Source organism: Calonectris borealis, chromosome W, assembly GCF_964195595.1.
Source record: "Calonectris borealis chromosome W, bCalBor7.hap1.2, whole genome shotgun sequence".
Taxonomy (NCBI): Eukaryota; Metazoa; Chordata; class Aves; order Procellariiformes; family Procellariidae; genus Calonectris; species Calonectris borealis.
The window spans coordinates 20381243-20407056 of record NC_134351.1 but is presented as its reverse complement, the minus strand read 5'-3'; the positions used below and the strand labels follow the sequence as shown (position 1 = coordinate 20407056).

Here is a 25814-nt window from a genome sequence, read left to right as displayed (position 1 = left end):
TGCCAACCACGTCATCCACCGTTGGTGCTTCTTCCTCTTTCCAGCACAGTACTGCCAACGAACTGGCATATGACGCTGGTGCACTCCGTACCAACTTCCGCCACATGGGTCGCGTGCCCTGGACTTCATCTGGATCTTTGGGCGTTTGGTCATTGTCCAGGTCACTATAAACCACCTCCAGCATGGCTAGTTCTCTCAGGTACTGGATACCTCTCTCCATAGTGGTCCATTTGCCTGGGCGATATATAACATCTTCCTTGAAGGGATACCTTTCCTTCATGCCTGACAGGAGTCGCCTCCAGAGGCTGAGGGCCTGTGTCCCTTTTCCAATTGCTTTGTCAATGCCCCCTTCCCTAGCAAGGGATCCCAGCTGTTTGGCTTCCTTCCCTTCTGATTTCAGGCTACTGGCCCCATTATCTCAGCATTGGAGCAGCCAGGTAACAATATGCTCGCCTGGACGACGGCTGAAATCTTTCCGCATATCTTGCAGCTCACTCAGGGATAGGGATCGGGTGGTTTCCATCTCGTTTATGAGTTCTTCCTCTTCCTCCTCCCCTCCTCATGATGGCCCTGCTTTTCCATCATCCCTTTCTAAACGACCTGACTTCCGCTTCCAAGATTTCTTCTTATGTGCAGGGGCGACGGATACCAGCAAGGGTTGGTCCTCTGGTTCAGCTGTAGTACCCGTCGCGGGGGTTTTGGTAGCTGCAGTGCCCGTCGTGGGGGTTGGAGTAGCTGCAGTGCCCGTCGTTTTGTCGTCAGATCCGGAGACCTTCTCTCCCCCTTGAGGGTTCTGAATAAGGTTGAACAGGGCTCGGTAGGCATGGGCAGGCCCCAGCACCTTGCAGTAATCTGGGTCTCTCTGGAATTGCCAGGGTGACAGCATACATTTTCCAAATATTTTCCTAGTTTTCCAGGATTCTGCACTTGTTCAGGGGTGAAGCTCCAAAACGTTGGAGGTCACCACTGTCCTAGGCACTTGCCCATGCTATCCCACACACCCTGCCACTCATAACTATCCAGCCTCGGGGCAGATCTCTGCGTGGTATTCTTAAATAGTTGTTTAACCTTAAACAAGGCCTGAAACACATTCAGGAGACATAGCAATAGGAACATGCTGGTTTGAACATCCCAAAGATATTCAAAATCCTGAAGAGCTACTGTAATCAGCCTGGAGGAGAAGGGGAAGGGGAAGGAAGCTGTCTCCCCCGTAAATTGTAATTACCAATAAGTTAAGTTAAGTGTAATTACCAATAGTTTCCGAAAGATAGCTCCCGAAGAACAGGAATGATGGCAGTGCTGAGTACAGGCTCCTTATCAATAATTTTATCATACCATAAGGCAGTGTTACACAGTGTAGCAAAGCGATGACCTTAATCCATTTCCCAGAGATGACAAACCCCACATAAATACTGATAATCAGCAGTATAGACAGCCAGTAAGGTGCTACATAGCAAAACTCCAAGAACAGAACCAACAACTCTGAGGGCAAATAAACCAACAATGTGACCAGCGACTACTAAACTGATATAATGAATGCTTATAACGAATTTGTTTTAACCCGTTCGGGTCAGATGCGTCGTTATCTCAACCCTTCGAGCCCCACGTTGGGCGCCAAAAAGGACTGTCGTGGTTTAACCTGGCAGGCAGCCAAATACCACGCAGCTGCTCACTCACTCTCCCCCTGCCCCCACTGGGACAGGGAGAGAATCGGAAGGGTAAGAGTGAGGAAAACTCGTGGCTTGAGATAAAGACAGTTTAATAGAACAGAAAAGGGAAAAAAATAAGGATAATGATAGAATATACAAAATGAGTGATGCACAATGCAATTGCTCACCACCCACGCTGACCAATAACCAAGTAGCGATCGCTACTTCCTGGAACACGCCTGCCATTCATATACTGAGCATGACGTCACATGGTATGGAATACCTCGTTGGCCAGCTGGGCTAGCTGTCCCAATTATACTCCCTCCCATCCTCTGCGTGGTGGTATGAGAGCTGTCCTTGGCAGGATACTTAGCAACAACTGAAAACATCAGTGTGTTATCAACATTCTTCTCATACTAAATCCAAAACACAGCACTAGGAAGAAATTTAACTCTATGCCAGCCGAAACCAGGACAACCACAGCATCCCGATCCTTAGGAAATGCTGTTACTCACACAGCGCATGTCATATTTGATTCCATATTAACGCTGCATTATCAAGGGAGAGTTCAAACCCTTTGCATTTAAGTGTGACCCTGGACTTGGGATAGTGGATCCCTGGTTGGTAAAAATAATTTCTCTGGTGCTTTCTCACTTGGTATTTGCCACTAACTAGACTTAATTAACATTTTGGCACAGGGAACAGGGACTAACTTACTCCAAGGATAACTTGATCATAGTGGAGGGGATATTATGCTGACCAGATATCTTGAAAATTACATGTCTGTAATTTATATTACCTATACCAAGTTAGTTTTAGATTAAGAATTTGACATGTGATAACTGTCCCCATGTAGATCCATTAATGGCTGAGCCTTTATATATTTACCTTTTAATACATGTTTGGCAATACCAGCCCTAGACTTGGTCATCTGGAGGCAAGTTTACTGCTCACCTCTTCTGTGAAATTGAGACATTTAATGCATTATGCACAGTGGGAAATGTTCATCTGCACATTAATAGTGTTCTACTCTGAATGAGGTTTTTGTTTATCCTAAATGAATGTGTTGCATTCTTTCCTTAAAAATTCTACTACTTTGTAGTAGAACCTAAGAGCAGTCAGTCTCGTCATGCTTATTGTGGACGTGGTTGCTTACACAGGATTCAAGTGTGATTGGTAAGTGTCATATACATTTTAGGAGCAGATGATATCATTAATGATTTCTTAAAAAAAAAAAGACTTTTTAATATGGTAAGGTTTTTCTAAAAATGGAAGCCTTTTATCTCTCTAAAAATTAAGTTCCCTGTGATATTAAACTTATTCAGTGTAAGAGCCACAAAAAGGAACAGTCATACTCTTTCCCTTCTATGCTGACAGTTTCCACACATGGTCACATGGGTGAGACTGAAAAGACTGCAGTTTAGTCCACAGGGCCAAGTGTTGAGTGGGATGATTACTGATACGCTGATTAAAGGGGAGAGAGCCAGTTGCTAAGACTTTTGCTGACAGGCTCCCTTGCAAGCAGCCTTGCTCCCTATTTCAGTATAAAATGGGTACTGAGGCAAGACTGCTGATCAGGCTTCAGAGGAGTTTGGTATCATGCTAGACCAGGAGGGCCCCCGGCAGGGTTTTACAAAACTCTCTGTGACTACAGTGCAACGTCCTCCCCTTTAGTCTGCTCATTTTTATTGTACTATGTGTCTAATATAAGTCCTAAGATCTAGATTGGTATGGGATTTATTTTTGTGAATAGCCCTCACGAAATCATTATGAGTCTGAGCAATATTTGTGATAGTGGTGGGTGAAGGCTCAGGCTCTCAGGTGCTCCTCAGGACAGATATCTTGTGAATTTTTTCTGTAAACATCTATTTCTTCATGGTCCTGTGTAAAATAACAGTAACAGAAAAAATGTGAATGCATTAGTCTGTTTTAATAAAAACCAGTTGAATCTGCTCCAAAGTTTCACTTTCTTAATCAGATAGTTGGCAACATGATGGAGTTCCTGCAGGGGAGGGAGTCCTAGCATCAGTGGAAGCAGACGCGCTCTCCGCAGCCAGCCAGCTGGCCTTGCACTGAGCAGCTCTGTTTTTTGTAGTGCACATTGCAGAGTATCCCTTTTGAAGTTGATCAATTCAGAGTTCATGTGTTTTACCTGTGATATCTAAAAACAAAGGTTACAACGTAGAACTGTGATTGTATTAGTCTCTGACATTTTAGGAGTGGTAAATGTGGAGGGAGAGGTTTACATCCACCACGCTCTCTTATAGTTACCATAGCTAAAGAGCATAGTTCATTCCTATTGTTTGTAAAATAGAGCTATACACTTATTAAGAAAGTTTTGCTAGTTGCTTGAGAGTTTCAGATGAGCTGGTCTTTCTCTTAATTGCAATTCTTTCTCTCTTAATGCAAACTATTAGTTTGTTGTTTTGGGGTTTTTTTTAATCTACTACAGCTTTATTTCGTGATGCTAAGATGGCTGGCAGTAAATCCACATGACTCTGTAATGTTCTGTGGTAGGTAAGACATTGGAGAGGGTTGCAATCCATGCCTTACTCTGCTGCTGGGCTGTGGTGTAAATGCAGGCAAGCTGCTCCTCTTCCCATGTCTCCGTTTCCCCATCTGTAAAATGGATAATGCCACTGACCCCCACCGCAGGATTTGCTGATGGAAAACATTGTCTGACAGCATTAAAAGACCTTTTTAGAAATAAATTTGGCAAATTATGTTTAAAATTAGTATGGCTGTTTCTATTGCTTATTTTGCAGACACTTCTTAATTTCTTCGTTGGTAGGGTTTTCTTGGAGGAAATGTTGGGCATTGGGACTGACTGAGCTCTTTCAGGTTCCAATGTGAATTTCTAATTGCAACCTGGCATCTCTCTTTACCTTGCTTATTCCAGAATATAGTCTTCCTTATAGTGCTATGCTAGCTGCAGTTGCCCACTTAGAAGATTAACTGGGAGATATTCATCTTCACTAAACTAGTAACTGTTAAACAGGTCACTAACTCTAGAGATTACCAGGCATGGCTGTTCAGTTTATTCCCCTTAAAAGTCAGGCTGGCTTGATCACCCGCTGTGCAATCCATTTGTCTCCACTTCCTTAATAATCACTCTCTCATCTCCAACTCACTCTCCAAGCCTGTCCTGGATCCCGTGTCACATATCCTCTGACCTCTGACCTCTCTCTGGGGGGGAAAAAGGCTTTCCTCAAGGCTTCCCATATTACTTTATCATCAGATCTTTTGTCTTCTACCCTGCGCTCACCTGCCTCATGGGGTGGAACCTCCCCCTCTCATGGGGTTACAAATAATCAGCTGAATACCAGTAAAGTTACACCTTCGTATTTCAGCAAAGCGCAAATATACGTGTGTGCATATGTGTGAATTCAGTGTGTGCAAGCATGTGCACACAAATCAAAACCCACTTCTGTTCCTTCCTTGTGAAGAATTGTTTCAGGACCTGTGATAATTGAAATGGCTAAAATAATGCCATGATATGATTCAAATTGTGATCTGGAAGAAAAGTTGCTTGAAGTCCTTAAAAAATAGTGTACTCAGTATACACATTACATTGACTTTGAATAAATTCAAGTAGTGAAATGAGCTGATTTCTCTCTCTGTATTTGGAAATACTGGACACACTAACCATGGAAAATCTCTGATTAAAACAATAACTTAACAGCATACATCTATGTCTCTTGGCTTAAAAAGTGTCATTGACAGCTGTATCATAAAAATGTGTATCAGAAGTGATTGGTTCAGTATAAAGATTCTAGAGATCCTGTTTGGATGGTATCTAAAAATGCTGATGTGTTTTTAAACCATTTTGGTAAGTGTGGACATAGTCTATTTTTGTATGTGAGATGCTTCATCAAAACATACTTTAAGCTTAAAAGTTGGGTATTTTAATTTCCAGATCTTACCAATGCAAGTGGAGGGAGAAGTTAACTGACTTTTTACAGTTTTATGAAAGGTTTGAACAGAGATCAGTGTTTCTTCACAAGTTATTACTTACCTCATGAAAACTTGCTTTGGCAATGCTGCATGTAAAAATACTGAATAATCTTCTCCCCATGCTGGTATCATTCGGTATTTCTTTCAACTTTGTGCTGATTTACACAATTAACGATCTAGCTCAAAATCTTTGTACATGGCTATACGAAGTGTTTTATGCAGTTGTTGAATGCAGTAAGCTACTTTTTTAGTAGATACACACAGCTTATATATTCAGATTTGTATGGACTTAAAGCACAAATCAGCAGAGAATAGGGCCAGGGGACAATGCTGGTATGATCTTACAGAGGACACATGGAAAGCAGTTGCAATCATATTGTTTCTCATTAACAGAGGACTTCTTAAACAGAGAATTTTACTTGAAATTATTTTGAAAAACGGTTGTGTTGAATAGATGCACTCGTATGTTAACTCTACATCAGTTTAAACCAGACTTAAAGTTAGCTTCAATCTGTAAATTACAGATGCAAATCAATATAAATCATATCTTAAACTGATATGAACTTCAGGACATACAAAATTGCACCAATTTAAAATGCACTGTTTACAGCTATACCTTCTGTCAAGCTGATTAATCTTTGTATGTTGACCAAATGATAGTAAATATGTGAGTACTCTGAGTCATGAGTGGCCATCCAGAAATCCTGCTCCAGTCCTTTGTCTGTCATTTACCATCTTTCACTTAATCCAGTATTTAAATTAATGACTTCCTAAATGCCATACAGGTTTTGTTGTGTAGTCTTTAATCTGATTAGCAGCACATGAATGATTTAGCATGCGATTAAACCATGTAATTCATTTGTCCCATAGTAATGAACTGTTAAGTAGTTCCATTAGTCTAGGATAAATACCAGGGTCTTGAACTTAAATTTTACAGCTTCTTCAAGATTGCCCTGGAAGAAAGTTTTTTGTATAAATACTATTCAAAATGAAACCCCTGCTCCCCCTGATTTCCTGAAATTACTCTTTGAGGTCTGGAAGGCAGGTTTGGGTTCAAAGTGATTAGAAGTAATTGAGGATGCTTTGTTCATAAATGCTTGGCTATAACCAAACCCTGTTTCACCTGAGGTCAGCAGAAGCTTCATCATTTGTAGTAACTTCTCTTGCAGCAGCCATCTCTGTCCATGATCAATTGATCATGTTACAGAAAAGCTCAAGAGATCAGATACAGATTTATTTATAAGTGTGCTGAAACCTAATTGACTATACTTGCCCGAGTACTAGGTAGTATGCTTTTTAATTCATGTGATATGCAGATACTAACACACAGGAGAAGGCTTCCAAAGAAAATGACAACTGGAGCAGTAGAATTGGCCTGTGGTACAGTAGCAATCCAGTAGCACATATAAGAAGCTTCTTTAATATTAAGCATGTGAATAATCCTGTTTGTTGGTTTTTCCTCATGTTCCAGCCTAAACTCCCAGTAATGTCACATAGGTTGCTTTCCACCACAATTCCTGTGCTTCATCATTTCTTCATCATTTCTGTGAGGTGCTAAGCGCTCTGGCTGTGCTAGGGGAATTACTTAGCCATGTTCTCATGTTAAATATATAACCTTGCCTGCTTAAAATCAGATGTCTTTAACTGCTTTGCTGGATTGGGGTCACACTGCTGAGTCCTGATGGAATTTAAACTTTAGTGCTAGCAAGACACTGATGAGCTACTTTTTTTTTCTTTTTCTTTCTCTTTTTACACTGACACAGAAATGTTTTAAAGCACTGGGAATATCATTTAATCTCTTTATATAAAGTGTGAATAATTACCTCAGTGAAATGTTTTTCTTTGGGTAAAAACACATTTTTATAGTAGATATTACTAGGGGCTTGGTTCTAGATACAGACTCAGACATTTCTTTTTCCTTTCTTATCATAATATATGACATTAAATTGATGCATTATACTTCTTTAAACAAACTGGAATATACTTTTTGCTCATACGGAGAAATTCTCTCACTTTCCTTTGCATTTTATTATACAAATAACAAAGCAAAGAGTTGAACTTTGTCTTTTGGATAACTGTTATCTAAATAATAAAAAAAAAACCACCGCAAAAAAAGCCTAGGAAAAATTAACACTGTAGTTGAGAAAAGTGTTTATAGCCTGAAAGAATTACCACTGTCATAAAGAGGCCTGGATCCTGTATTGGGTTTGCGTGGCAAGGTTTTGGTAGCAGGGGGGCCACAGGGCTGGCTTCTGTGAGAAGATGCCAGAAGCTTCCCCCATGTCCGATAGAGCCAATGCCAACCGGCTCCAAGACAGACCCACCGCTGGCCAAGGCTGAGCCCATCAGCGACAGTGGTAGCACATCTGTGATAACATATTTAAGAAGGGGGAAAAAGTTGCTGCACAAAAGCAACTGCAGCCAGAGAGAGGAGTGAGAATATGTGAGAGAAACAACTCTGCAGATACCAAGGTCAATGAAGAAGGAGGGGGAGGAGGTGCTCCAGGTGCCAGAGCAGAGATTCCCCTGCAGCCCATGGTGAAGACCATGGTGAGGCAGGCTGTCCCCCTGCAGCACATGGAGGTTAACAGTGGAGCAGATATCCACCTGCAGCCCATGGAGGACCCGACACCAGAGCAGCTGGATGCGCCCAAAGGAGGCTGTGACTCCGTGGGAAGCCTGCGCTGTAGCAGGCTCCTGGCAGGACCTGTGACCCCGTGGAGAGAGGAGCCCAAGCTGGAGCAGGTTTGCTGGCAGAACTTGTGACCCCGTGGGGGACCCATGCTGGAGAATTGTTCCTGAAGGACTGCAGCCTATGGAAAGGACACGTGGAAAGGACCCATGCTGGAGCAGTCTGTTCCTGAAGGACTGCACCCCGTGGAAGGGACCCATGGTGGAGCAGTTTGTGAAGAACTGCAGCCCATGGGAAGGACTCACGTTGGAGAAGTTACTGGAGGACTGTCTCCCATGGGAGGGACCCCACGCTGGAGCGGGGGAAGAGTGTGAGGAGTCCTACCCCTGAGGAGGAAGGAGCAGCACAGACGTGTGATGAACTGACCGCAACTCCCATTCCCCGTCCCCTTGCGCCGCTGGGGGAGGAGGTAGAGAAAATTGGGAGTGAAGTTGAGCCCAGGAAGAAGGGAGGGGTGGGCTGAAGGTGTTTTAAGATTTAATTTTTATTTCTCATTATCCTACTCTGATTTGATTGGTAATTGTCCTGGTTCCGGCTGGGACAGAGTTAACTTTCTTCCCAGTAGCTTGGGGGGTGTGCTGTGTTTCGGGTTTGGTATGAGAGGAGCATTGATGGCCCATTGATGCTTTGGTTGTTGCTGGGTGGTGCTTGCACTGGGGAGTTTTGTTTTCTCTTTTCGGCCTCCCATGCCCTGCCACGTGCAGGGGAAGCTGTGGGGTGGGGGGGAGCCTAGCCGGGGTGGTTGACCCAGCTGGCCAATGGGGTATTCTATACCATGTGACATCATGCTCAGTATAAAAACCAGGGGTGTGGGGGGGCTCGCCCCCCATTCGTGACAGGCGGTCGGCGGTCAGTGAGCAGTTGCATTGTGCATTGCCTGCTTTGTGTATTCTGTTATTGTTGTTGTTCTCATTGTTATTATTACTGTTCTACTTTGTTTTATTTCCATTATTAAACTGTTTTTATCTCAACCCGGGAGTTTTCCTACTTGTGCCCTCCCGATTCTCTCCCCCATCCCACCGGAGGTGTGGGGTGAGCGAGTGGCTGCGTGGGGTTTATTTGCTGGCTGGGGTTAAACCACGACAGTCCTTTTTGGCGCCCAACGTGGGGCAGCGAAGGGTTGAGATAACAACAGATTAATTACAGCATATTAAGGAATTTGTATCTGTTAACATATTACTTAGTTCTGCACCATGCTCTTGTTTTTACTGTACCTGTTAAAGATTGGAGTTGGGTTTTGTAGTCTGCTGTGCTCTGCAGGGATTAATGATGTTTTGCCTGGGAGATTTGTTACTAAAATGCTGGCATTGGGGGTTATTTGGTATTTGGGATTCGTAATGAAGCCGCTACTGTATTTCGGGTACCACTTCATGGAGACCATTAGCAATTATACCTCTTCCTCTGAGAGATTTTTTATGGAGGAAATAGAGAATGGCACCCTCACTACCTTCCTCTATGATATCATCTCCTACGTTAAAATAACTTGTCAGTCCCTTGAACATCCCTGGGTAGTTAAGATACATCTATTGGTATTCCTTGGGAATATTGTTTTGGTTTTGTCCGAGGTTAATAAGCAATTTAAGAATGTCATCCAGAAATCTGCCCCAAGGCTGGACAGTTATGAGTGGCAGGGCACGTGGGATAGCATGGGCAAATGCCTAGGACGATGGGCACCCCCAGTGTTCTGGAACTTCACCCCTGAATAAGTGCAGAATCCTGGAAAAATAGTAGAATATTTGGAAAAAGTATGCTGTCACCCTGGCAATTCTAGGGAGACACAAATCACTGCAATGTGCTGGGGCCTGACCCGTGCCTACCGAGCCCTGTTTAACACCACTCAGAACCCTCAAGGGGAAGAAAAGGTCTCTGCATCTGATTACAAAGCAACAGGCCCTGTGGCTCCCCCACCCCCCACGGCAGGCACGGCAGCTACTCTGCCCCCTGCGACAGAGAACCAACCCATGCCGGTTTCAGTCGCCCCTAAACAAAAAAGGAAATGCACAAGAAAATCAGCTCGTTTAGTAAGGGATGAAAATGAACCAGGGCCATCACAAGAACAGGAGGAGGAAGAGGCAGAACCCGTAAATGAGATGGTGACCACCCGATCCCTATCCCTGGGTGAGCTGCGAGATATGCGAAAAGACTTCAGCCGTCGTCCAGGCGAGCACATTGTCACCTGGCTGCTCCGATGCTGGGATAACGGGGCCAGTAGCCTGGAATTAGAGGGTAGGGAAGCCAAGCAGCTGGGATCCCTTTCTAGGGAAGGGGGCATTGACAAAGTGACTGGACAAGGGGCACAAGTCCTCAGCCTCTGGAGGCGACTCCTGTCAGGCATGAAGGAAAGGTATCCCTTCAAGGAAGATGTTATATGCCACCCAGGCAAGTGGACCACCATGGAGAGAGGGATCCAGTACCTGAGGGAATTAGCCGTGCTGGAAGTGATTTATGATGACCTGAACAATGAGCAGTTATCCAAAGATCTAGATGAAGTCAAGTGCACCCGACCCATGTGGCGGAAGTTTGTATGGAGCGCACCAGCGTCACAAGCAAACTCATTGGCAATACTGACCTGGAAAGATGGAGAGGAACAAAGTGGATGAATTGGCTGGCCAACTCTGGCAATATGGAGAAAGTCTCTCTTCCTCCCTACGGGCCTGTGTCTCTGCTGTGGAGAAACTGTCTCAGGAGGTCCAGCAACTCAAAGAGGATATGTCCTACTACCCACCTGTACAGACCAGTATCTCAGCCATTAGGAGGAAGCATCCCCCTGCTCAAGAGAGGAGATATTGTGGGTACACACCCCGGGGCACCCTGTGGTTTTCCCCGCGTGACCATGGAGAGGACATGAGGAAGTGGGATGGAAAATCTACCTCAGCCCTAGAGGCACGGGTACGTGAGTTGCAAGGAAAAACAACCACACAAGGCGCTTCTTCCAGGAAAACTGCTGCTCCAGTCTCCAGCGAGCAGTTCCCCAGACAGAGTAGAAGGGCTGATTCCACTTCCGACCTTAACAAAGGGACTTCTGATTTGTACTTGCAAGAGGTGGGTAGCGAATACGATGACCAGGACTAGAGGGGCCGTGCCTCCAGCCAGGTGGAGGAAAGGTACAACCGGGTTTACTGGACTGTGTGGATTTGATGGCCTGGCACATCAGACCCACAGGAGTATACGGCTCTCGTAGACACCGGTGCACAGTGTACCCTGATGCCATCAAGCTATGAAGGGTCAGAACCCATCTGTATTTCTGGAGTGACAGGGGGATCCCAAGAGTTAACTGTGTTGGAGGCCGAAGCGAGGCTAACCGGGAATGAGTGGCAGAATCACCCCATTGTGACTGGCCCAGAGGCTCCGTGCATCCTTGGCATAGACTACCTCAGGAGAGGGTGTTTCAGGGACCCAAAAGGGTACCGGTGGGCTTTTGGTATAGCTGCCCTGGAGGCAGAGGAAGTTAAACAGCTGTCCACCTTGCCCGGTCTCTCGGAGGACCCTTCAGTTGTGGGATTGCTGAAGGTCCAAGAACAACAGGTACCAATCGCTACCACAACGGTGCACCGGCGGCAATATCGCACCCACCGAGACTCCCTGATTGCCATCCATAAGCTGATTCATCGTCTGGAGAGCCAAGGAGTGACTCACTCACCCTTCAACAGTCCCATATGGCCAGTGCGAAAGTCCAATGGAGAGTGGAGACTAACAGTAGACTGTCGCGGCCTGAACGAAGTCACGCCGCCACTGAGTGCTGCCGTGCCAGACATGCTAGAACTCCAATATGAACTGGAGTCAAAGGCAGCCAAGTGCTACGCCACAAATGATATCGCTAATGCGTTCTTCTCCATCCCTTTGGCGGCAGAGTGCAGGCCACAGTTTGCTTTCACTTGGAGGGGCGTCCAGTACACCTGGAACCGACTGCCCCAGGGGTGGAAACACAGCCCTACCATTTGCCATGGACTGATCCACACCGCACTGGAACAGGGTGAGGCTCCAGAACACCTGCAATACATTGATGACATCATTGTATGGGGCAGCACAGCAGAAGAAGTTTTTGAGAAAGGGGAGAAAAGAGTCCAAATCCTTCTGAAGGCCGGTTTTGCCATGAAACAAAGTAAGGTCAAGGGACCTGCACAGGAGATCCAGTTTTTAGGAATAAAATGGCAAGATGGACGTCGTCAGATCCCAATGGATGTGATCAACAAAATAACAGCCATGTCCCCACCAACTAGCAAAAAGGAAACACAAGTGGCCTTAGGCGTTGTGGGTTTTTGGAGAATGCATTTTCCAAATTACAGTCAAATCGTAAGCCCTCTCTATCACGTGACCAGGAAGAAGAACGACTTCAAATGGGGCCCTGAGCAACAACAAGCCTTTGAATAAATTAAACAGGAGATAGTTCATGCAGTAGCCCTTGGGCCAGTCCGGGCAGGACAATACGTAAAGAATGTGCTCTACACCGCAGCCGGGGAGAATGGCCCTACCTGGAGCCTCTGGCAGAAAGCACCAGGGGAGACTCGAGGTTGACCCCTGGGGTTCTGGAGTCGGGGATACAGAGGATCCGAGGCCCACTACACTCCAACTGAGAAGGAGATATTGGCAGCATATGAAGGGGTTCGAGCTGCTTCGGACGTGGTTGGTACTGAAGCACAGCTCCTCCTGGCACCCCGACTGCCGGTGCTGGGCTGGATGTTCAAAGGGAGGGTCCCCTCTACACGTCATGCAACCAATGCTACATGGAGTAAGTGGGTCGCACTGATCACACAACGGGCCCGAATAGGAAATCCCATTCGCCCAGGAATCTTGGAAGTGATCACAAATTGTCCAGAAGGCAAAGATTTTGGAATATCCCCAGAGGAGGAGGTGACGCGTGCTGAAGAGGCCCCACTGGATAACAAACTACCAGAAAACGAGAAGCAATATGCCCTGTTCACTGATGGGTCCTGTCGCCTTGTGGGAAAGCATCGGAGGTGGAAGGCTGCTGTATGGAGTCCTATACGCCAAGTTGCAGAAACTGCTGAAGGAGAAGGTGAATCGAGCCAGTTTGCAGAGGTGAAAGCCATCCAGCTGGCCTTGGACATTGCTGAACGAGAAAAATGGCCAGTACTTTATCTCTATACTGACTCATGGATGGTGGCAAATGCCCTGTGGGGGTGGTTGCAGCAGTGGAAGCAGAACAACTGGCAGCGCAGAGGTAAACCCATCTGGGCTGCCGCATTGTGGCAAGATATTGCTGCCCAGGTAGAGAACCTGACTGTAAAAGTACATCACGTAGATGCTCATGTACCCAAGAGTCGGGCCACTGAAGAACATCAAAACAACCAGCAGGTGGACCAGGCTGCTAAGATCCAAGTGGCTCAGGTGGATCTGGACTGGCAACATAAGGGTGAATTATTTATAGCTCGGTGGGCCCGTGACGCCTCGGGCCATCAAGGAAGAGATGCAACATATAGATGGGCTCACACTCCCACAAACCCGCCAAGGCAAGCGTTATGTGCTCACCATGGTGGAAGCAACCACTGGATGGCTAGAAACATACCCTGTGCCCCATGCCACCGCCAGGAACACCATCCTGCGCCTTGAAAAGGAAGTCCTATGGCGACATGGCACCCCAGAAAGAATTGAGTGAGACAACGGGACTCATTTCCGAAACACCCTCCTAGACACCTGGGCCAAAGAGCATGGCATTGAGTGGGTATATCACATCCCCTATCATGCACCAGCCTCCGGGAAAATCGAACGATACAATGGACTGCTAAAGCCTACACTGAGGGCAATGGGTGGTGGGACATTCAAACATTGGGATACACATTTAGCAGAAGCCACCTGGTTAGTCAACACTAGGGGATCTGTTAATCGAGGTGGCCCTGCCCAATCAAAACCCTTACGTACTGTAGAGGGGAATAAAGTCCCTGTCTTGCACATTAAAAACTTGCTGGGGAAGACAGTCTGGGTTACTCCTGCCTCTGGCAAGGGAAAACCCATCCGTGGGCTTGCTTTTGCTCAGGGACCTGGGTGCACTTGGTGGGTAATGCGGGAGGATGGGGAAGTCCGGTGTGTACCTCAAGGGGATTTGATTTTGGGTGAGAATAGCCAATGAACTGGTTTGTATGATGTTAATTGCTATATAATACTGTATGTCATCACTTCTATGGTTGCTATATGTCATATCAACGGTATTGCAGTAAGAATCACCCAGATTAATGAATAACGAACTCTGCTGAAAGTGAGTGAAGTCCAACGATAATAGAACCGGACGAGCTCAGCGCTCATTGAACTGGCTAAGCGCAGTGATAATGGAACCAGAACTGGCTTCTGGATGCCACAATCCAACACCACACACCATCTCTCCTACCCTGAAAGACTGTTATGACAGATGGAGCCCAAAGTCATGGACTAAATGAAGTCAGTGAACATTTTAGAGGAATGGCCCATAGACTAAGGGAATGATATCTGTGTGTATATATAAAATGACAAGAAAAGTGGTGGTGATTAATTGGTATGTATTGGGAAATGTGAGACCCGGGCATGACATAGATGGTATGGAATAAGGGGTGGATACTGTCCTCGTTTCAGCTGGGATAGAGTTAATTTTCTTCCCAGTAGCTGGTATAGTGCTGTGTTTTGGATTTATTATAAGAATAATGTTGATAACACACTGATGTTTGAGTTGTTGCTAAGTAGTACTTACCCTAGCCAAGGACTTTTCAGCTTTACATGCCCTGCTGGCTGGGAGGGGGCACAGCCAGGACAGCTGACCCAAACTGGCCAAAGGAGTATTCCATACCATATGATGTCATGCTCATTATATAAACTGTGGGTAGTTGGCCAGGGGGGACACCGCTTCTCGGGAAGTGGCTGGGCATTGGTCGGCGGGTGGTGACCAATTGCATTGTGCATCACTTATTTTGTATATTCTTTTATCATCATCATCATCATCATCATCATTATTATTATTATTGTTGTTGTTGTTGTTGTTGTTGTTATTATTATTATTATTTTCCCTTCCTTTTCTGTCCTATTAAACTGTCTTTATCGCAACCCACAAATTTTACTTTTTTTTTTCTGATTCTCTCCCCCATTCCACTGGTTCGGGGGGAGTGAGCGAGCGGCTGTGTGGTGTTTGGCTGCCTGCTGCGTTAAACCACAACACTTCTCCTTTTCTTTCAGGTCCTTTCAGGTTCAGGAGCTATCTAATCGTAAAGATCTCATTTCAAATAACAGTTTTATTTTTAAGCAAAACTCCATAAGGTTTACTCTGACTGTTAACATTGTTACCTGACTAGAGTAGATGCATACCACTCAGTATGCTGTAACTAAACAATTTTTTTTCTCAGGGTTTTTTTTAGCCCTGTTTCCCCTGTTTATGCTGACTATGTTCAGGTCCCACTGGAGAGGTGTCATGTTTAAAATCACTTGTGATTGACCTTACTCCAACAGGGCCAGGAATTTTTTTTATCCTTTTTTTAACTCCTGGCTCCCTTTCTGTACTGAAGCAATTAGCCTGAGCTGACCTCTAGCCAAATGTTCCTGTGGTCAAGTTTCAGCTGCCTTGAGGACAGTCAGCTGGTGTAATTTTTTTTTCTGGTTTTAGCTCTCTGTTCTTGCAAACTGCTGGAGTTGGGTAAGATATAGGCTATTATTCCTTAGAATAGTGTGTATTGCAGACACTGAATTTTTTTTTCTGTTAAATAACAGGGACTTTATTAGTGGCATTTGTCTTTCATACGCATACAGGGGTAGGTGTTGGAACGTAGATATTACTAGATTGTAAAAGGTCAGTTTTGTCCTAAAACCAATAGAGAAGCTGTCTCTTGCTAGGTTACTGCAGCCTCTGAACAATACTGTTCTTGTTGGCAGCGAGCTTGCACAAGTGTCTTAGAGGAACAGCAGCAGGTGGTTACAAAACAGATTTGTGAGAGCTTCCTGCAAGGCAGTAGTTGTCTGATGGTGTGGCAGATGGAGCTTCAGAGGACTCTTCTCTCAGAGATTTTTTTCTGTACCACCAAAAGTGGTATCGTGATGGGGCAGCTCCTGCTTTGCACCAGATTTTCTCCCACAAGACCGGAGCCATGGCGGTGTAGCTCCCTTGGCCTCTGATACTTCTAGAATTGGTAGCCTTAGCTGCAGCTTAGCAGAGCTTTTGGTATATGTGCTGCATGCAGAGAGGTCACATAGTCCCTGGTGCTTCAAACCTCTTGCAGAGCTCCCTTTTGCCTGGGAGAGACCTTGAGTATGAGCCCTGTCCCAAGGGCTCTGGGTTTGAGCTCCGAGGAGGGTAGCACAACTTGCTGTTTCCAGAGGCTGTTGTACAAAGGGTGGAGCATGGCCCAACCATAATTTCTGTATTTTCAAATGAGAGCATTCACCATTTTTGAGCTCAGTCCTGTCCATATTGGGCATGTTCAGAGTATACCTGTTGGATTTTTCTCCCACATGCAACTTTCTGGACGGATAACTCATTGGAGGATCCCATTTGGATTTAGGCAGAGCAGAGACCCTCTATTGCTTTGCCTTGCCAAGATAGTGGCATTTGTGACAATCCACAGAAGCAGCATCATTTGTTTCTATACTGCATTTTACTAGCGAAAACTAAGGGATTAAGCAGCGATTTTGATCACCTTTAGGGTTTAGGAACCTAAATTAATCCCGTGCCCCATTTCAGACAGCTAGATGTTTTAGTCAAGGTCTGTGGCTAAGCAGGAACTGTCACAATAATTATAGAATTGCTCTTAAACAAGTGGTAGCTGCTGATGATGGAGGGGTGGCTGTGTCCTCCCCTCTGCCCTGGCTGCTCACTCCCAAGTCTGTGCTGCCCTGGCTCTGCTCCCACGGTGCGTCTTTGTGGAGTCCTGATAAACCCAGTCAGCAAACAGATTTGTTACATTAAATGTTTACAGATTCATTTTAACTGGAAGAATTTCCTGACGGAGTTCACCGCATGCAGGTATGTAAACAAGTCTGCCAGCGCAAGAGGAAGAGAAGTACTGGAATGGGATTGTTTTTATCTGCAGCAGCAAGACCTTACTGAAGTTCAGCATGATTGTTGAGCTCTGGGATGTATTTCCAGACTCCTGGGTTGGTGCTCTGGCTGTCAAACCACTCTTCCTTGGACAAAGCTGAGATGGCTGCCAGTCACAGCACAGGGACGGAGGGGATAGCCATGCTGTGACGGCTGCACGTGGGGACTGATCCCAGTCCAACCACGGAGTTGTTCGGTGTGGTTATGAAAACCGAAACTGTGTTCACAGATGTGCTCTGAATGACTGACTGTTGATGACATTTGTTCTCACAGGAGAACTCCTGTGAGGGTTTGGGTTTTTCTTGTAGCTGTTGTTAGGCAGGAAGAAGTAGGGAAGTCTGGAGAATAGTGGTAGGAAAATCAGCAGAGGCTGGTGAACACAGGAGAATAGGGAAGTATGAATATGGAGGCAGCATGGGATGTCTGGGTATTGTGACAGGGAGAGAGCAGGAGGGTTGTAAATAAAGTGACATTGTGCTCAGGCCTGTGAAAGAGAAAACAAAACTTTAGGGAGAAAGTGGAAGGGCTGAAGGGGAGGGGGGGCTGTTTGACAGGGTAGAAATAGTGTAAGAGGAGAGGAATTAGCAAATACAGAGAAGCATTTCTGTAAAAGATTTATTTATTAATGAGACAATAAGAATCCTTTAAACAAGAATACAGATTGAGCAGGGGAACAATTGAGCTAGCTAAAAACATAGCTGTGCTCGGTGAACCTCATGCTGTGCCAGTGTAGCTCCTCTCCGAGAGTAGGAGGATTGTTGGCCTGTAATTGCTTTATGAACTTTTTCCTAGCCATGTGCTCTCCAGCAGCTGCAGCCTTCCACTACTCCTAGGTCCTGCTCCCCAGGCTGCCTCACTCTCACACTGGCCCCAAGTCCTTGCTAACGTGAGTCCAGCCTCACCATATGGTTTCATTCCTCCCTGTCCACTTGAGAACAGGTGAGTCACTTTTTGAAAGACCCGTGTCTGTTTGGCCAGGGGAAAGCCCTGCCCAGCGCTTGGCAGGTCCCCAGAGCTCCCCCAGCTCTTCGTGCAGCCAGTCACACCCACAGTGCCATTCCTGCTGCCCTGTGCCCGCTCAAACTGGCTGCAGGGTGCGCGGGCATTGTGGCAGTGCAGGTGCCATGGGGGGTGTCTCCTGGCTTGCCTTTGCAGGTCTAGGTTAGACTCTATTAGCCTAGAGCAGTTGGAATAAATTCCTCCTGTACTGAGCCTGAAACTTGAGAATTATTGAGCAGTTGTGTTAGTGAGGATGGGAGAAATACCTTCTGATTTTCAAGTTCTATACTAAACAGCATGAATGAGAAATCTGGAGTTGGTAATAATTACGTTTTTTCTGCAGTGTGAGTCAGTGTTCTCTTGGGGTAAGAAAATTAAGGAAGGTATTGTCTTTTAAATTCAGTGGTAACATAGTTTTACATACTCAGTGTGCTTGTGTTTTACAATTTCTGACTAAATTCAAACTTTGCTAACTCTACTAGGAGACTGACTATTTGTTGATACCCAGATTTGACAGCATTGGTTGTGTTAATCAGTAACACCCACTTAGAGATTATTATTCATTAGTGGGCTTGGTTGTTTGTACACTACTGATTTATTCTCCTGTTAGATGAAAAAAGAAAATGTCTAATTGAAAATTCTCCAGTGTAGAATCAAGGTTTGTCATACCAATTTATGGTCAAATGTAAAAGTGGAGCTATTACTCTCTTTCTGCTGCCTCACTGAGCTGGGGTGTCAGTATATCTTGGCAATTTCATGCCACAGAACAAGAAGCTGATGCTTGACTGTTGTTTCAGTGTTCATGTTCATTTTGGTGGTGTAGCTTTGCTTTTGAAGGCCTCTAGTAACCTCTGTGCTCCATTGGCATGGTTGTAAACTGTCAGGTCATAATCCGTGGTATGTATGTTTTCCCCCTACTACATATGGACACCTCATGAGCTTTTGGGGGCATGGTACAATTTTGTGCAGAAGGCTGCACTGCCCGCAAGTCCAGCGTAGCCCAGCTTCTGCCCTTCCCTGTTGTTATCAGATGCTGGTGATAATGGCATGAGCAAAGTAGTGTCCCTCAAACAGGATCGTGTGATGAGGTTGTAGGCTATGTGTGTGTGGCGTGGATGAATTAGGGAGAAGGAGGAGCGTGCTTTCTGGGGAGGTTGTAAAGGCTTGTTGGATTATGCTTGGGTTGTAAAGGCTTGTATGCTTGGAAGTTGTGTGGCTGGCTTCTGTGGATGTGCTTGGGTCCATCAGAAGGTGCCTTCTCAGAAATGACATGGGTAGAAGTTTCCAACGTGAGACAGCCTCCATGGTAGCCCCCTAAGAGCAACATGGCAGAGCAGGAGCACTAAGGCATGTGCTCAGGGTTGTGCAGGGTGCCGGTGGGAAACAGACCAGAGAATTAGCCCAGGTTACTCTCATTCTTGCTGCCTCACAGCTACTGCTGCTCTCTCCGCTCCTGGAGTGCTGCCTGCTGCTGGTGGTGGCAGTAGATACTAAGCCAGTGTTTCTCTGTTAACAGCCATTTGACTTTCTAGTGTGGGAGTTGGCTTATTAGACTGCATCACTCCTCTCATTTTTACTGCATGTAGTCCTAGACCCGGGAAGCGTTATACCTGGCCTGCAAAGACGAACACAGCTTCAGAGGAGCATGAGCTGGAAAGGGGATCATCATCTCTTTGTTCCCTGAAAGAGATACTCTTTTTCTCCTACTTTCACATTTAACCTAGGTGTCCTGGTTTAGGCTGGGATAGAGTTAATTTTCTTCCTAGTGCTGTGTTTTGGATTTAGTATGAGAAGAATGTTGATAACACACTGATGTTTTCAGTTGTTGCTAAGTATCCTGCCAAGGACAGCTCTCATACCACCACGCAGAGGATGGGAGGGAGTATAATTGGGACAGCTAGCCCAGCTGGCCAACGAGGTATTCCATACCATGTGACGTCATGCTCAGTATATGAATGGCAGGCGTGTTCCAGGAAGTAGCGATCGCTACTTGGTTATTGGTCAGCGCGGGTGGTGAGCAATTGCATTGTGCATCACTCATTTTGTATATTCTATCATTATCCTTATTTTTTTCCCTTTTCTGTTCTATTAAACTGTCTTTATCTCAAGCCATGAGTTTTCCTCACTCTTACCCTTCCGATTCTCTCCCCGTCCCACTGGGGGTGGGGGGGAGTGAGCGAGCGGCTGCGTGGTATTTGGCTGCCTGCCAGGTTAAACCACGACACTAGGCTACTCATTGGGAACCATTCCCCAAAGGCTGCTGTGGGGGGACTGTGGTTACTCCCTGGAAGCAGGCTAGAGATTGACAATACTGATTTTTTTTTTCCCCTCTATATTAAATGAACTAGAGACCCATGAGCTAGTTCTCTTATAAAGATAGTATTTACTATCTGTCCTAGACTGCAAGATGATGCAGTAAATAAATAAACTTCTGGTTTAAATCCAATCAGAAATTCAATAAAACTAGCTAATACTTTAAATGTCATGTAATATTAGTTAGTAATATCAGTTTATAAAGAAACTCTTATGTCTTTTATTATTACAGAATTAGAGGTATGGATCTTTGGCATCTGCTGTTTACTTTGGCACTGGTCTATGCAAATGACTCACTTTCTGCAAGTGATGGTAAGTTTTATGATACCTTTCTGTGCCTTTGTGTGTATGTGTATATATATAGCTTTATATAAAGAGTATTTTTATATTATATGTGTCAGGACTACACATGTTCCTTGATTGCAGTAACCTGGGTACATCATGTGAAATGTGAAAAATATGTCAGTTAATCTTGTTGTAAAGATAGTGGATGAGATTGAGACAACGTGTTGCAGAATGAAGGTGAATTTCATAGACAGCGTTAGGTGTGTGATGTGTAAACAGGCTGGATCAATGATGGTGTTAGATATCTGGATTTTCTTTGCTCGGGTACTGAAGTTATGAAAGAATTGTATGGGATTAATTTTTAATAGAAACTTTTTTTTCCCCTTAACAAGTCTTTTTAGTATAATCATATGTTAAATGTAGAGCTATTTGGAAGTATGGAGGAAGCATTTTAAGACTTACGTGTTGGGTCTGAGGGCAATATCAACAAGTTTCATAAGAAATACACTTCGAAATTCTTGAGTAGAGGTTATAAAAGGGATTTGAAAAGAACATGTACCTTCAACCAGCCGGCTGGCTGTGGGTAGCCAGTAGAAGCCTTTTTAGCTAGGAGAAGCTCTGAATGCACATCCTGTGGTGTTCATGATTCAACAGATCTCCCCAGGGTTCACATCCACTGAATGTACCTCTGGCTTTCCACAGTTCTTCTCCTTCCCATCCTTATTCACCTCAGTTCTTCCATCTTCTAAATTAAATGCAGGGCTGGGAAGTACTCGCTCCAGCTGAGCTTTCTCTGATGCTTTTTCTTGTTGCAACCAGCAATGATTTAGAACCATTTCTGTATCACCCAGAAGCCTGCTTTGACTCTGGCTGGTCCTTTGGAACTGATCTTTTACTCATTTAGAACAAAAAAATCCCATTAACTTCAGTGGGAGTTTTATGTTGTGTCAGACTGATCTGCTTACGCTGGTTATGATCTGCTCCTATAAACAAATACAAGTTAACCTAGTCTGCTCTGTCTTGTTCTGGCCTTTGGAGAGAGCAGTAACAGTTTTCCATAATTACTAATTTTATACGAACGTGTCACCGCTTCTCCCTGAGCTACAGAGCAGCTGCAGAAGGGTGGCTCCGTAAGCAGGTGCCCCTCCTGACCTCCTAGCCAAAATCAGTGTTATCAGAGAAAGACAGAGGGCAGTTTGATGAGTAATTTTGGAAAAAGTGGGATGAAAACAGCTTCCACAACAAACTAAATAAACTTGTCATGGTTTAACCCCAACCGGCAACTAAGAACCACACAGCTGCTCGCTCACTCCCCCCACAGTGGGATGGGGGAGAGAATTGGAAGAGTAAAAGGGAGAAAACTCGTGGGTTGGGATAAAGACAGTTTAATAGGGAAAGCAAAAGCCGCGCACGCAAGCAAAGCAAAACAAGGAATTCATTCACTGCTTCCCATCGGCAGGCAGGTGTTCAGCCATCTCCAGGAAAGCAGGGCTCCATCCCACATAACAGTTACTTGGGAAGACAAACACCATCACTCCAAACGTCCCCCCCTTCCTCCTTCTTCCCCCAGCTTTATATGCTGAGTATGACGTCATATGGTATGGAATATCCCTTTGGTCGGTTGGGGTCAGCTGTCCCAGCTGTGTCCCCTCCCAAATTCTTGTGCACCCCCAGCCTACTCGCTGGTGGGGTGGTATGAGAGTCAGAAAAGGCCTTGACTCTGTGTAAGCACTGCTCAGCAGTAACGAAAACATCCCTGTGTTATCAACACCGTTTCCAGCACAAATCCAAAACATAGCCCCATACCAGCTACTATGAAGAAAATTAACTCTATCCCAGCCAAAACCAGCACAAAACTGTTAAAATTTTCAATGAAAATTTCTCACATCTCTCAATTTCTTTTTTTTTCCTTTAGCTCCATACTTAGGTGTTACTGAATTCAAATTAAATACCTACAGAGTTGCAAGCCATGTTTCATTAGCCTTTCTAGTGTTAGTTTTAGAATATGGTACTAAACCAAAGGGCTATGGCATAGTTGCCTGTAGTCATACCTGTCTTACAGTTTAAAGGTATAATCATCCTCCTTCGCCCTGATACAGTTCTGCATTTTCTTGGAGTTGCATACTTAAAATTTCTAGATATCCATATTTGCAGAAGCACTGGAGAGATATAAGTGGTATTACTTTGTTGTTAATGGAGACATTAATCTGAAATAAGATATAATTGGAACTCAAATGATCAGTTTTCAGAGAATTCTTCCATAAAGTTCATTTTATTTATTAAAAATGGGTTTTGGATAGGGAAAACACAGGTTTCTGTTTATTTACTTCTATGTATGTGGCTCAGTCTCTTATCCTCTGTGTTATCAGACACAAGCTCATCTATAAGATTCTCTTCTTCCCTGCTAGTTAAGGCATTTTCTTTAACATTTACCAAATTTGGTTTGAGTTCCTAATGTAGCTGACTGTTGAAGGCAATGAATGAATCAAGTTTTCACTTTTGTTCCCTACTTTCATTTCCTACTTGCAGCAATACTTTCATTCTGCTACCTACATGTCCCATGGGAAATGAGTGTGCCTATTTAAGAAGTGTGTAAGGAAGTGTGGGGTAGTGAAATGTTTATTTTCATATTAAAATTCGGCTGAAACAATGTGGGGCCTTTATTTAATGTATTTTGTCTGTCTTCTCTGTCTTCTGATTTCGTTAAAAGAAGACGAATTTTCTGATAGGCATTTGCAGAATAAAGCTATATACTCATTTTTTCTCCTTTGTGTACCAATCATCTCTTTAGTTAGACCTATGAACTGAAATAAAATTTGCAAATTCCTCCTTGGTTCTGCTGAAATGTGGAAAGTCAGTATTTCACAGTGAAATATGATACATGTACCAGCTTCTATTCATTGCCTCTTACAGAATGGTCAGTAGAACAAAAACAAATGTGTCCTGACTTGATCCTTCCCCCCCAGTGTCTGTATTTTACAGTACATTCATTCAATGGACAAAAATAATCTCTGCTCAGATGCAGTCTACTGGACCAATTGATTTCTCTCTCGAGGTTTAAGAGCACATGAGGATTTTTTGATCCTTGGCAGATGAGGTATGGTCCAGATGTCCTAAGTTCAGTAAAAATCTGTGTTATAAATAAGACTTAACCACAACATCACCTTTTGTCTATACTGGTGACTTTTTCTATACTGATGAAATAGTAACTTCCATGAGCTTACCTTCAAAATCAAAAAATGAAGAACATTTTAATTGTGTTCCTAAATCCCAGACACAATACTAAATATGTATGTCCTGATTCGCTGCATTATTACAGAATTGTGTGTGTGAAGGGAACAGAGCTTTGTTGTCCCAAAAATAAATTTCTAACCACTAAACTGCTTCTAATGCTGCAACACACTTATTCTGAATAGGGGAAATGCTCAATTGAGAAAGTCGGACAAGGAAGTATAAGTCGAACAGGAATATTTGAGATAACAGCATGAGAGAACATCCATTTGTCATTCTTGCATGATTTAGGACAGAGTATTAGATGAGATCTGTTTATTAGCTGTTTTTTTTTTTCTCCCTCCCCATGTGAATGTGCTTGTATCTGCAAAAGTTCTCATGAGCATCCAGCCCCTCTCCCAAGCCATTACTAGGTGATGAATCCTGACAATCTTACAGAGTTCTGCCCAGCACAGTCTGTGCTCCATACTTGTACCATATCTGATACGTTGCCCGAAGGACTGGATCTGCAGTGTCACAGTTCCCTAACAAATCCACTTCAGTAATTGTATTTTTTATGGCAGCAGGTTAAAAAATTACACATAGTTGCTAATCTTACACCAAAGCACATTACTGAGGCAGTGTAATATTGACTTGTACATGGAAGGATCCATGGAAGAACTGCACGCTTTTACGTCTTGAAAGTAAAGCTTATGTTTAGCCTTACAAGAGCCTGTGCTTTGAGCTGGCTCTGTGCAGTGGGGTCGGATCCACCCTTGGCACACAGTGAAATCCCATACATGTTTCCTCCTGGCAGGAGAGGGTGTGAGGCCAGCAGTTGGCCAGAAAACTGCACAGCATTCGAGACCGGATATTGGACATTTAGTCACCCATTTGCCATCTCCAGGCTGGTGCCAAGTTCTGCTGGAAGCTTTCCATTGATTTAGCTAGTTTTTATGCTCTCCTGCTAAGAGCTTGGCTTGCTGGCTCCTTAAACTGAGGCTGTGGCTGGAGTGAAGTGACAGGGGTGCCCACCATCTCCGAGATCGCGATGTTAAATGTGACCAAGTATGTCTGCTGCATCAGGTCTTCGTGTGTAAGTCAGAGTGCAGCAGGTCTGGGACTTGCAGCCTCTTGCCAGCTGGATGCTGACCCACATGCTGTCTGTGTCCTCGAGGTGCCATACGATAGAAAGGGCAGAACATAGGCAGTGGTAGAAAGAAAGTGTAAAGGCCACAATAATGGGAAGGTAATTTCTAATAGGTGTGTAATTACCATAGGTAGATGGGTCTTGTGCCCTAGGGATTTGAAAACGTAAGACCCATTTTCACAGATAATGAAGACATTTTTGTTAAGTCAATAGAACTTAGGCGCCTAAGAATTTAGGTTGCTTTGAAGATGGGGAATTGTGTGATTTTGAAAATTTAGTTTAATTTAGTTAATTAGGTACATGAACAAGAGACAGTACTGTTTCATGAGTAGATCACCTACTTCTGTGCAATAATAATCATGGTTCAAGAAAAAAATAAGAGCTTATATTCATGTACACATACACAATTTGTGTTTGAGATATTTACATTAATGTAACTACAGTGTTTCAAATACATATCCAGCATACACCTAGCTATTTTGGTTTACTATACCTGCTGACATCAGAAGTGGTTGAGGGGAATTGCTCCAGACACAGGTTGCAAAATGTTTA

The 25814-nt window shown here is 44.4% G+C and overlaps 1 protein-coding gene across 1 annotated transcript in view; it reads left to right on the top strand.

Annotated features, from left to right (window-relative positions):
- The first annotated feature begins 2778 nt into the window (after positions 1-2778).
- Positions 2779-25814, top strand: part of LOC142075010 (growth hormone receptor-like) — a 116893-nt gene continuing 93857 nt past the window's right edge. The window contains exon 1 of the mRNA XM_075136002.1: positions 2779-2825. Within this exon, the coding sequence (XP_074992103.1) occupies positions 2779-2825 (47 nt within the window). The remainder of the gene's footprint in view (positions 2826-25814) is intronic.